General features: G+C 53.4%; 1 protein-coding gene across 1 annotated transcript in view; it reads left to right on the plus strand.

Annotated features, from left to right (window-relative positions):
* The first annotated feature begins 4,593 nt into the window (after positions 1-4,593).
* Positions 4,594-12,703, plus strand: part of MST1R (macrophage stimulating 1 receptor) — a 48,156-nt gene continuing 40,046 nt past the window's right edge. The window contains exons 1-2 of the mRNA XM_074959870.1: positions 4,594-4,695; positions 8,281-9,611. Of these exons, the coding sequence (XP_074815971.1) occupies positions 8,391-9,611 (1,221 nt within the window). The 5' untranslated portion in view covers positions 4,594-4,695; positions 8,281-8,390. The remainder of the gene's footprint in view (positions 4,696-8,280; positions 9,612-12,703) is intronic.

Raw genomic sequence — 12,703 nt, forward strand, 5'->3', positions numbered from 1 at the left:
GAAGGGAAAAGGAGAGCAATAGGAAGGAGAAGCAAGAAGGTTGGGAAGGAAAAGGAACATAAGAACATACGAATGGCCCTACTGGGTCAGACCAAAGGTCCATCTAGCCCAGTATCCTGTCTTCCAACAGTGGCCAGTGCCAGGTGCCCCAGAGGGAATGAACAGAACAGGTAATCATCAAGTGATCCACCCCCTGTTGCTTATTCCCAGCTTCTGGCAAACAGAGGCTAGGGACACCATTCCTGCTCATCCTGGCTAATACCCATTGATGGACCTATCCTCCAGGAATTTATCTAGTTCTTTTTTGAATCTTGTTATGGTCTTGGCTTCACAACATCCTCTGTCAAGGAGTTCCACAGGTTGACTGTGCATTGTGTGAAGAAATACTTCCTTTTATTTGTTTTAAACCTGCTGCCTATTAATTTCATTTGGTGATCCCTAGTTCTTGTGTTATGAGAAGTAGTAAACAAAACTTCCTTATCTACTTTCTCTACACCAGTCATGATTTTATAAACCTCAATCATATCTCCCCTTAATCTCTTTTCCAAGCTGAAAAGTCCCAGTCTTATTAATCTCTCCTCATATAGAGAGCTGTTCCATACCCCTAACCATTTTTGTTGCCTTTTTCTGAACCTTTTCCAATTTCAATATATCTTTTTTGAGATGGAGTGACCACATCTGCACACAGTATTAAAGATGTGGGCGTACCACGGATTTATATAGAGGCAACATGATATTTTCTGTCCTATTATCTATCCCTTTCTTAATTATTCCCAGCATTCTGTTTGCTTTTTTGACTGCTGCTGCACATTGAGTGGATGTTTTCAGAGAACTATCCACAATGACTCCAAGATCTCTTTATTGAGGGTTTAACAGCTAATTTAGATCCCATCATTTTATATGTATAGTTGGGATTATGCTTTCCAATGTTCATTACTTTGCATTTATCAACATTAAATTTCATCTGCCATTTTGTTGCCCAGTCACTCAGTTTTGAGAGATCTTTTTGTAGCTCTTCGCAGTCTGCCTGGGTCTTAACTATCTTTAGTAATTTTGTATCATCTGCAAATTTTTCCACCTCACTGTTTACCCCTTTTTCCAGATCATTTATGAATATGTTGAATAGGACTTGTCAGGGTTCCCTCCCCACTCTGAACTCTAGGGTACAGATGTGGGGACCCGCATGGAAGCCCCCTAAGCTTATTTCTACCAGCTTAGGTTAAAAACTTCCCCAAGGTACAAATTCTTTGTCCTTGGACGGTACGCTGCCACCACCTAGTGATTTAGACAAAGAATCAGGGAAAGGACCACTTGGAATTCCTATTCCCCCCAAAATATCCCCCCCAAGCCCTACACCCCCTTCCTGGGAAGGCTTGAGAATAATATACCAACCAAATAGGTAAACCAGATTCTTAAAAAACAGAACTTTTCTTTTAAAGAAAAAAAAAAAAAGTAAAAGAAGCACCTCTGAAAAATCAGGATGAAAGGTAACTTTATAGGGTAATCAGATTCAAAACACAGAGGATTCCCTTCTAGGCAAAACTTTAAAGTTACAAAAAACAGGGATAAACCTCCCTCTTAGCACAGGGAAAATTCACAAGTTGAAAACAAAAGTTAATCTAATGCACCCTGCCTTATTTACTTACTCTTTTTGCAATATTGAGACTCACTTTAGGATGGTTTATAGGAGAAGGAGTTTTCTGACCTGGTGCTTCTCTGCTTCCCAAGAGAACACACAAAGAGCACAAACAAAGCCTTTCCCCCAGATTTGAAAGTATCTTCTTTCCCCATTGGTCCTTTTGGTCAGGCGCCAACCAGGTTATTTGAGCTTCTTAACCCTTTACAGGTAAGGAGGAATTCTAGGCTACTCTTAGTGGTATGGTTATGACAGGACTGGTCCCAGAACAGAGCCCTGGGGGACACCACTATTTACCTCTCTCCATTCTGAAAACTGACCATTTATACCTACCCTTTATTTCCTATCTTTTAACCATTTATCAGTCCATGAGAGCACCTTCCCTCTTATCCTGTAGCAGGATGCATGAGTGGGGGGTGTATGACAAAGTCTCACATCCCAGGTGCTGCTCATGAGTTAGCCAGAGCTGGTGGGGTCCCCTTGCTCTAGCCTGGCCTTCTCAGGACATTTATCAGGCTGATGGAAGCCCAGTTGTGTCCCGGCGGATCCTGGGTTCTCTAGAGATGGTGGGGGCGGGAACCAGGCTGGAGGTGCTTTCCCTCTTTGCTTTGCCTATCTCCCAGCCAGCAGTTGTTAATTTCCCCCCAAAGTCTTTTTTTTTAAGAACCCCCAAAAACAGAGGGGTGGGGTTGCCCAGCCCCTCATCATTGTGATAGCCAATTAGGCCTCATTTCCTACACCCCAGTTGTGGGCCGTTAATTTTCAGGTCCCCACATCTCTGGTTTATCAGACCAGATTTGAACAGAGTCCCTGACTCATCAACAGCCTCTTTGTTTGGACTAATTGAATCTGTCTCCTGTTTGCACCTTTCCACATCCCCATTCCATGGTATACCTGCTTGGAGCACGTCACAGCCATGAGCCACTTTCCCACGCTGACCGCATAATGAAAGCAGGCCCCACCGGCCTCCATTATTAGCACAGGCCTTGCGGCGCTACAGGCGGCTCTGGGTGTTTACTGACTGTGTTTCAAAAAGATTGCCAAGGTGCCTAATCGATGTATATGTATGTTTGTGAGTAGCTGCATTCAGTTATGTATGTGTGTATATGGGTGTGTTAGTGCTCACGCACGTATCTGTGAATATGTGTGTGTGTATACATGTACAGGTATATATGTGTGTGTGTGTGTGCATGCACACAATTATGTGTATCTACATGTGTATGCATGTGTGAGTGTACAGGGATGAGTGTGTATCTCTGTGTGTATGCACGTGAGTGCACAGAGTGCATGTATCTGTATGTGCGTATTTCTGGGTGTATGCACATGTGAGTGTACAGGGTGCATGTGCCTATCTCTGTGTGTTTGCACATGTGAGTGTACATGTGTGTGTGTGTCCATGTTTCAGTGTGTATCTGTGTGTATCTATGTGTGAGTGTACAGGGGTGTGTGTATCTATGTATGCATGTGTGAGTGTACAGGAGCATGTGTGACTGTGTATGAGTGAGTGTATGGGGTTGTGTGTGTGTATGGGGTGTGAGGGTATGGGAGTGTGTGAGACAATGTACGGGTGTGTATATGTCTGTACGGGGTGTGAGTGTATGAAGGTGTGTGTGTATATACAGGGTATGTGTGTGTCAGTGCATGGGTGTGCATGTCTGGGTTTGTATGTATGCATCCGATGAAGTGAGCTGTAGCTCACGAAAGCTCATGCTCAAATAAATTGGTTAGTCTCTAAGGTGCCATAAGTACTCCTTTTCTTTTTGTACAAGCTGTGAGTATATGTGTGTGTGTGAATGTACATTTATGTGTATCTGTATAGGGTGTGTGTATGAGTGTACATATGTGTGTCTGTATGGGGTGTGTGTGTATGAGTGTACCAGTGTGTGTGTGTACATGTATGTGTCTGTCTGTATTGGGATGTGAATGTATGTGTGTCTGTATCGGGTGTGAGTGTACGTGTGTGCGAGTGTACAGGTGTATGTGTGTGTCAGTACAGGATGTGTTTGTCTGCAAAGTGTGCATGTGTGTTTATACAGGGTGTATGTATGGGAGTGTGTGTACTTGTACAGGCTGTGTGTGTATGGGGTGTGTGTGTGTGTGTGCGTGCAATGTGTTTTTGTGTTCATGGTGTATGCCTGTCTGTCCGTGTGTGTCCGGGGGGTATGTCTGTCTGTCCAGTGTGTGTGTCTGTGTCTGGCCAGTCAGTGTGTATGTGCCTGTCTGTCTGGTGTGTGTGTGTGGGGGGGAGGGGTGTATGTGTGTGTCTGTCAGGTATGTGTGTCCATCCGTCCGGGGTGTATGTCTGTCTGTCTGGAGTGTGTGTGTCCCCGTCTCAGGTTTGTGTGTGTCTGTCTGTCTGTCTGTGGTGTGTTTGTGTCCAGGGTGTACGTGTGTTTGTCTGGGGTGTGTGTGAATGTTTGTGTCTGTCCAGTATGTGTCTGTGCGTCTGGTGTGTGTGTCTGTCCGGGGTGTGTGTGAATGTGTATGTGTGTCTGGGATCATAGAATATCAGGGTTGGAAGGGACCTCAGGAGGTCATCTAGTCCAACCCCCTGCTCAAAGCAGGACCAATCCCCAACTAAATCATCCCAGCCAGGGCTTTGTCAAGCCTGACCTTAAAAACCTCTAAGGAAGGAGATTCTACCACCTCCCTAGGTAACGCATTCCAGTGTTTCACCACCCTCCTAGTGAAATAGTGTTTCCTAATATCCAACCTAAACCTCCCCTAAACCTCTGCAACTTGAGACCATTACTCCTGTGTGTGTGTGTGTCTGTCTGTCCAGGGTGTGTGTGTGTGTGTGTCCTGGGTGTGCTTGTGTGTGTGTGTCTGTCCGAGGTGTGTGTAAATGTGTGTGTCTGTCCGGGGATGACAGCCCGGCTAGCTGGGCACTCACAGCTCCCGGGCTCTCGCGCACGTCACAACCCGCGCTGCCGAGGGGCTCCAACCAGACTGCGGGCGGACCCGCTGGCAGGAGCCCGCCCGTCGTGCTGGCCCCAGGGCGGGAGCTGGCGCGTCCTTCCCACGGCTCAGCTCGCCCCGCCCCGGAGGTGCCCGGCCAGGTGAGCGGAGCGCCCAGGTCGAGCGCACACGGGGTGGCCCGACCCGGCCCGGCCCGGCTCGGCTCAGCGGCCGGCGTCTGCGGTGGGTTCCGGCTTGGGAGAGTGGGGTCTCCAAGGAGGCGGGGGCCAGACTGCGTGTGTCTGGGGTGGGGGCGTCTGGGGCAGCAGGAGCCAGGCAGGGGGTGCGTCGGGGGCGGGAGGGAGGATACAGGGAAGGGGTGTCTCTGGGGTGGGGGTGTCTGGGGCAGCAGGGCCGGGCAGGGGGTGCGTCTGGGGCGGGAGGGAGGATACAGGGAAGGGGTGTCTCTGGGGTGGGGGTGTCTGGGGCAGCAGGGCCGGGCAGGGGGTGTCTCTGAGATGGGGTCGTGGGGGGTGAATACCGATTTTATACTCACTGGTGCCAGGTTTCCCTGTTCCCAGGGCAGATCCCCGGGGGTGGTGCAGAGAGGGTCCCAGGCCGGCCGTTGGGATCCCTGCCCAGGGGGGAAGGGCAGGGGCAGGGAGAGGCTCTGAGACCATTGGGTTGCCTCTCAGTGGGTGCCTGTATGCTGGTCCCAGGGACAGATCTCTGCCTGTGCCTGGCACAGTTTCCTAGGGCCAGTTTCTAACCATTGGGAGCGTATTAATGAGACTCAATGGGGGTGTTCAGGACAGAGTGCCACCTGGCATGGGAGAACCGCCCGGGCATCTGATCTGATAGGGAGTGGGGCACAGGGCCCATCACCTGCAGCACTAGGCATGAGGCACAGCAGGACCTGCCACCACCAGGTCACTGCTTCAAATCTGCCCTTGTCAGTCATAACCGTTCCTGTCCCATGGTTTTTGTGGCATGCGGAGGGCATCTCCACCTACCATGCTTCCTGCCTTGCTGGAAACCCCACTGTTCTCCTGGCTTCTAGGTGTCTTTCCCCACTTTCATCCCCTCCCACCCCCCAGCATGCCCAGCTGGTGGGTGGGTGTGGGGTAGAGGGAGTGGCTGGCTCTCCTTATCCATATTCTCCCCACCTCTGCCTTCTTCTGGCATGTTGTGGTGGAGCAGAGGAGGTGTGAGACAGTGCAGGCGAGTTTCCTGAATCACTGCAGTGATCAGGGTGTGTGTGTCTGCAGCTAGCAGCCCTAGACAGAATGAGAGGAGGAAGTTCCCCACTCCAAAGCCACCTTGTTTAAAAGGCAAAATTTCCTTATTTGTAAGCTGAAGTGTGTAATTAAACTAATCGAGAGGTGCTGCCATGCTCCATGGGGATACTTGCCAGGAGAAAGGTGGCTTGTTTGGTTTAGCGGATGTTGCTTGGGAAGAAGTTTAAACTAACCCAGAAAAATGGTCTCTTATAGTGGAATAAAGCTTGTGCATGGCAGAGGGTGGATGCAGAGGGAGGGGGGGATTATACTGATATAACTATAGTGGTTTAACTAGTAAAACTTTCCCATGTAGACAAGGCCTAAGTGCCCACTCAACAGTGGCAGTTTAGCAACATAACCAGCCAGTTGCGGATGCACTTCCTGCGCTTGAGGGCACCTCCACATGCGCTTATGAAGGTTAGGAAAATGTACCCCTGAGGCTTTAGCCATGTATAATAATAAACCAAACAGAAGCCAAACCTTATCAACTTCGCTTACTCCAGGGACCCAGCATCTGAAATCCAGTGGAACTCATTTCCAGAGATGGGCAGATCCAGCGAGGCAGGAGTTCTATAAAGCTGGAACAGACTTGGGCTCGCTATGGATGGAGATGATTTGGGGCCAGGAGTTTTGCCTCTTGATCCGTTGCAATTTTTGCTCTGTAGGGAAGTGAGTGCAGTCCCGAGGCCTCTCTTGTTAGCAGACAACCTGACTGGGGCCCTGTTCTGAGTTTCAGTGCTCCTTTCAACCTTCCTGACAAAGGCTCCTACCCAGATGGTTTTGGGAACGGTAGAGGCGGGCTGTCAATAAGGCCCTTCATTCCCATCTAGGGGTGGCAGGTTTGTAGCAATTTTGGTGGTGCCCAGAACCTGCCCCCCCCAACTCTGCCCCCCACCTGCCTAAGGCTCTGGGAGGGAGTTTGGGTGGGGGAGGGGGTCTGGGGTGCAGGCTCTGGGATGGAGTTTGGGTGCTGGGTGCAGGCTCTGGGGGTGCAGGAGGGGGTGAGGGGTGCAGGCTCTGGGAAGGAGTTTGGTTGCAGGCTCTAGGAGGGAGTGCGGAGGGCTGGAGTGCAGGCTCTGGGAGGGAGTTTGGGGGCAGGAGAGGGTGTGTGGGAAGGGGGTGGGGATGCAGGCACTGGGACGGAGTTTGGGTGCTGGGTGCAGGCTCCAGGCTAGGGCAGGGGGTGGGTGTGCAGGAGGGGGTGAGGGGTGCAGGCTCTGGGACAGAGTTTGAATGCTGGCTCTGAGCTGGGGGTGGGGATGCAGGCACTGGGAGGGAGTTTGAGGGCTAAATGAGGGGGTGCAGGCTCTGGGAGGGGTGTGTGTGCAGTGCTTATCTGGGACTCCTAGGCAGGGCAGGTGGGCGTCTCCATGTGCTGCTACCTCCAGGCACCGCCCCCGCAGGGGCACTTGGGGCAGGACACAGACCTACCCCACCCAGGGGCCGCAGGAAGGTGTCGGCAGTCACGTGGAGCGAGCAGGCAGGAAGCCGCTCAGTTCCGCTGTGCTGCCGGTGGTGAGTGGAGGCCCCGGGCTGTTTTAAACGGCCCAGGGGACACATGGCACAAGGGTGCCCAGGGCGGAAGGTGGGGCCGAGGGAGAGACCCAGCCTCAGACATTGCTGGAGCCGGGCCCTGGGCCAGGAATATTCCTGGTGCCCAGGCACCACAGGCCCATAGGACTCGCCGCCTATGTTCCCATCCTAGCTAGATGTAGGCTGAGATGGTAGCCAGACTCACCTTTGATGCTCAGTCCCTGGCTCTGCAGCAGGTGCCTGAGTGAGGGAGAGGGATCTCCCCCCTCCCCAGCCCTTCCTGTCTCCATCTCATGGCAGTGCGGAGGCCAGATGGAGGAGGGGCTGCCAGGTGCTACCTCTTCCAAACAGCTTGGGCTACCCATGAGAGGTGAGGGGATTCTGGGGAAAGAAGTGTTGTCTACTTGCAGATCCCAACTGGAGCGGGCCCCAGAGCCATGCAGCCTCCAGTCTTTAGGGATCCAAATGTCATAGCTGGTTAAAACCAAGCCAGGCTTCTTCGTTCTGTTCACCATCCGATGTGCCTCAGCCCCCGTGTGTATCCAGGGCAGTGCATGCAGGGTGTATTGGCTTGCCTGGTTTGGGTGAGCCCTCACTGAGGTTACCAGATGCTTGACTGTGCAAGCGACTGGCTGACACGGCAGTGCAGCATCAGGGCAGTATGCTTCAAGACCCATCAATACAAATCCACTTCTTTCCTCCAGTGAATGAGATGGACCAGCGCTTTTCTGGGTCTGTCCAGCTGGGAGGTGCTGTGGACATGCTGGAGAGATCCAGCCAGCATGGGGGGCCTGATCCCCTCTGCACTCTGGGGGGAGACCCGGTGCCTGCCCTGGGGGATGGGGAGGTGGTGTGCTCCCGGTGGGTACTCAAGTGGGGTGTGACATCTCTTCAATGCTGAGACTAACATGCTCTTTCCTGCTGGTATTTCAGCTGTAGTAGGATGGTAGCTCACACTCGATGGATCCCAGACCTGCTCAGAGCTGAGGAGCTCAGGTGACCTTTGGAGTCAAGGATCCTGGAGCAGCGTTTCCTCCCCTAGCATGGGGCTTTCATTCCTGGTTTGCCTCTCCCTGGGGTTCATGCTCACTGGAGTTTCTTTCAGCACTTGGCAGTGCCCACGGATTCCCTATAATGCTACCAGGGACTTCACCGTCAAGTACGAGCTGCCCAGCTTCACCGCGGATGGCCCCATCCAGAACATTGTCACCTACAAGGATTCGAGCGGAGCAGCCGCCCTCTTTGTGGCGGTGCGGAACAAGATCTATGTGGTGACCCAAGCACTAGCAAACTCATCTATCATCGTGACCGGCCCCGTGGGCAGTGCCCAGTGCGAGATCTGTGCCCAGTGCCAGGAGCTGGGAGCCGTCCGGAAGCCTGAAGACACAGATAACGTGGTTCTGGTGCTGGACCCATCTGAGCCGTGGCTATACAGCTGTGGCACTTCCCAGCATGGCCGGTGTTTCCTGCACGAATTGGAAATCCAAGACAGCCTGGTGGTGGTTAGTGCCACCTACTGTTTGTATTCAGCGGACAACAGTCCTGCTGAGTGCCCAGACTGCGTGGCCAGCCCCCTGGGGACGAGGGTCCTGGTGACTGAAACCAGCCATGTTTCTTACTTCTACATTGCCTCTACCATCAATAGCAGTATAGCTGCGAGGTACAGCCCGGAATCGGTGTCTATTCGGAGACCGAAGGCTACCTTGGATGGGTTCTCCCATGTTTCCCGTTCCCTCAACGTGCTGTCAGAGTTCCAGGACTCCTACCCCATTGACTACGTGTATTCCTTCAGTGCCCAGGACTTTGTGTACTTCCTGACTGTCCAAAAGGAGAGCCCCATGTCCGGATCGTACCACACGCGGCTGGCGCGGCTGAGTGCCGAGGAGCATGACATGCATCAGTACCGCGAGCTGGTCCTGGATTGCCGCTTCGAGTCCAAGCGCAGGCGGAGGCAAAGCTTGGACGGGGAGCACAAGCGCGATGTGGCTTTCAACGTGCTGCAGGCAGCCCATGTGGCCAGGCCGGGCCCAAAGCTGGCCCAGGAAATCAGCGTCAACAACACTGACCTGGTCCTGTTCGGTGCGTTCGCTGAGAGTGAGGCAGAGAGTTCCGTGCCGCGCTGGTACTCGGCGGTGTGCGCCTTCCCTGTGCACCAGATCAACCAGGCCATTGAGGATGGGATGTCCAAGTGCTGTGGTGTTGCCCAGCGTGAGCTGCTGCGAGGGCTCAGCTTCTTCCAGGCCGTTGAGTACTGCCCCCACAACGTGAGTCCCCTGCACACACCACCTTCCCCCTTGCCAGGGGAGCAGGGGGCATGCAGCGCTTTCTGTCCATAGCGGTTTCTCTGGGGTGGGCCAGTTGGTTGGGATAAAAGGAAAGTGCGGCCCAGCTGCCCCCAGTCCTCTCATTCCACATTGAACCTCAGTTATTGAGGCTCAAAGTTTGTTTAATGTCATCCTGTTCCTCACCCTTACCTGTGCTAGCTGGGCCTTTGTGCTTCCTGGTTTGGGGGGTGTTGAGATGACCTTTAGCAGCTGCAATAGCTGAGATCCATCTGAGGGGAGCCCCATCCTTGCGGAGTGCCCTGGTGGGTGAGGATCCGTGTTTATATGGTTAGGGCCGGGGATCGCTGCCCAAGCTGCAGCTCCAGGCTCTTTGCAGTTTGCATATTGCTGACCTTGCTCCGAGCAGAGCTAGTTGTGTCGTATGTCACCTTGAGGGTGGGACTAGTGGGGCTGTAGTTCACGATCAGTTATAGCGGCCTTGTTTTCTGTCCCCCAAACTCTAAAAGCTTCTCTTCCCGCTGCCCCGCCCCCCAGCCAGTGAGGTTTGGTTTAATTGCTTTTCTACCCCATGAATTATATATAAGCCCCGATGACACACATTTATCAGCAGCCTGATTACTTCTTAGCAGCACATGAGTTGATCCAAGTGCCCTGCTCTGTCTTCTGCTTCCGTTCCTTCAAGAGGGTGTGGCCCATGGGCTTAGCAAATAGCACTTCCTCTGCTTAAAGTGCTGTGCAAATATGAATGGAGCCTCACAAAGTCCCAAGGAAACATTTGCTTCCCCTGCGTTTGCCAGATGGGGAAAGTGAGGCAGAAGGGAGGGGACGGGGCTGGTCCAGAGTCCTGCAGAAAAACCATGTCAGACCCAGCGTGAGAACTTGGGCCTTCCTGACTCTCAACCCTGTGATCTGCACTTGAGCCCGTGTTTTCTGAGTGGTGGGATACAGACAGACATGGTTATTGGCAGCAAGGGAGGCAGAGAGGGGAAAAAAGGGCTATGCCAACTTTTTGCTACTCACTGGCACTTTGAGCTTCTGCTTGACTCCAAACTTGTTATCTCAGGACTGTAGAAAATGACCATCCACAAAAATTTCTCTGGGCAGCAAGCACTGCTGTGGGCAAAGCTAATCCTGTGCCACCCAGCTGTGTTAGTGGGTGGTACCGCGCTCCTGGCCGGCCTCACACTGCCATAGCTATGGGGTGTCTTACAGTGCCTGGCACTGTGTGGTCGTCCTTAGGCCCTGCCGCAATAGGCATGAGTAATAACAGTGATAACATGTGGCTAGCAATCTCTGCATAAGGTGAAAGTCTGGTCTGATTTGGCCTTCTCCTATTCTTACTAATTGGCTGCTGTTTGCTGTCCTTCCCGTTCCTTGCACTGTGTGGCTGTTTGCTTTTCCCCTTTTCTCTCAGCCTTGTGTTCTTCCTGGAGCAGAACAAGTTGGTGCCCCCTTCCTTGGGGCCCCCAGCTCCAGGAATTGGGAACACGCTGCCTGTTTTGTTTGCAGAGTGTTGAAGGGAGGTGTTTGCAACCTGACTTCTGTGGTGTCCCCGTGGCTCAGAGCCTGGGCAGCGCTCACCCAAGGTGGCCAGCCCCTCCGTGTGGATACGTTCCTCGGCAGCGTCCCGCGAGATGAGGAGCAAGCTCACCTTGGGGCGGTGGGGGGGCCAGGGTCTTGGTTCCGGGGCAACTTGCAGTTTAACACTGGGCTGTGCCATGCTGGCAAACGGCAGGAGAGCCTGGCACCTTGCAGAGAGGGGGTTTGGAAGCTTGGGAGGTTTCTGGTGTGAAATGGGCCCATAGGCCAGTTGGAAACTGATAGTGCGGCCTGTGCAGGCAGCCGACTTAGTTTGCACAAGCAAAACAAACAGCGTGTTGGCAGCTGAAGGGATGTTGCTGCCTCTGGAATCCGACGACTGCCTGCTCTGCTGGATTGTGTAATAATCCTGACTCATTCCCCCTCTCTGTCGCTACATGATCTCTGGCTGCGGGAAGATTTCTACAGTGGCAGGAAGGGGTGATGAGCAATCCACCTAGGAAAGCCCCTCACTCCGGCACACAGGCAGCCCATGCATTCCTGGTGGTTAGGAAGAGTAAAGGGTGAGGCCTTGGTAGCAGCTCTGTTTCTGGATCCCAGTTTTGTCCTTCCATCTGGTGGGAACTCGGCTGTGTCCTGAGCGTGTGTCAAGCCCTTGAGGCAGTGCTAGGGAAGTAGCGGCTGTCACTTCTGAATGTGGACTTAGTTACCAGTTGAAGCCAGATGCTGTGCCTAGGAATAGGGGCTGTGGGGGGCGGGGCACCGCAGAGGCTGGGTTTATCTCTCATTCAAGCCCAGCCCAATCCACTCTTAAATAATAGGATGGGACATGGTGGGAGAGACTCAGGCCTGGGCTGGGGGAGTGGGCACAGCATGGCCTGGCTCTAGGCTTGCTCTGTCAGGCTGGAGAGTGTGAGTTCTCCGCCTGCAGTGGGGAAGCCAGCCAAAGGGTGTTACAGGAGTTCCTTGGGAACATGCCGCCCCAGGGCATGCAGGTGGCCAGTTCTGTCCTTGACCTGTGATGGGACCCTCCGTCCTATTCCAGCAGCTTTGCTTTCCCCCTCCCCCCCACCGCGCTGCCCTTGGATCTAGATGGCGCTGCCTCAGTGGACAGCACCTGCTGTAAAGAGGAGGCTGGTGCCCATCTGCACTGTGTTATTCAAACGAGGAGTCAGCCTGGGCACCTGGGCTCTGGTCAAACGGGCTCACCTGTGTCCCCTGTGCACTGGCAGCCTGGCCAAAGACCTGCATGTCCAGGGGTCTGCGGGAACAGCCCCATCCTGTGGCTAAGGTGGGCCGTGATGTCTCTCCTCTATGTCTGCATCCCTGCTCAAACCCAGCAGAGCCCTGGTGGGGGTGCTATACCCTGGGCTCAAGGTAAGGGCTTGTTCCTAGCACAGCGCTGTAGGGGGTGCCCCCGGTGCTGTCCCCCATGTTACCCACCAAAAATCCAGGGCACCTCGCCTATATCCAATCAATTTAGGCACCCCCATCCTTTCCCTTCCGAGGGCTCAGGGTGTAAGGCACCTATT

Source organism: Natator depressus, chromosome 7, assembly GCF_965152275.1.
Source record: "Natator depressus isolate rNatDep1 chromosome 7, rNatDep2.hap1, whole genome shotgun sequence".
NCBI lineage: Eukaryota > Metazoa > Chordata > Testudines > Cheloniidae > Natator > Natator depressus.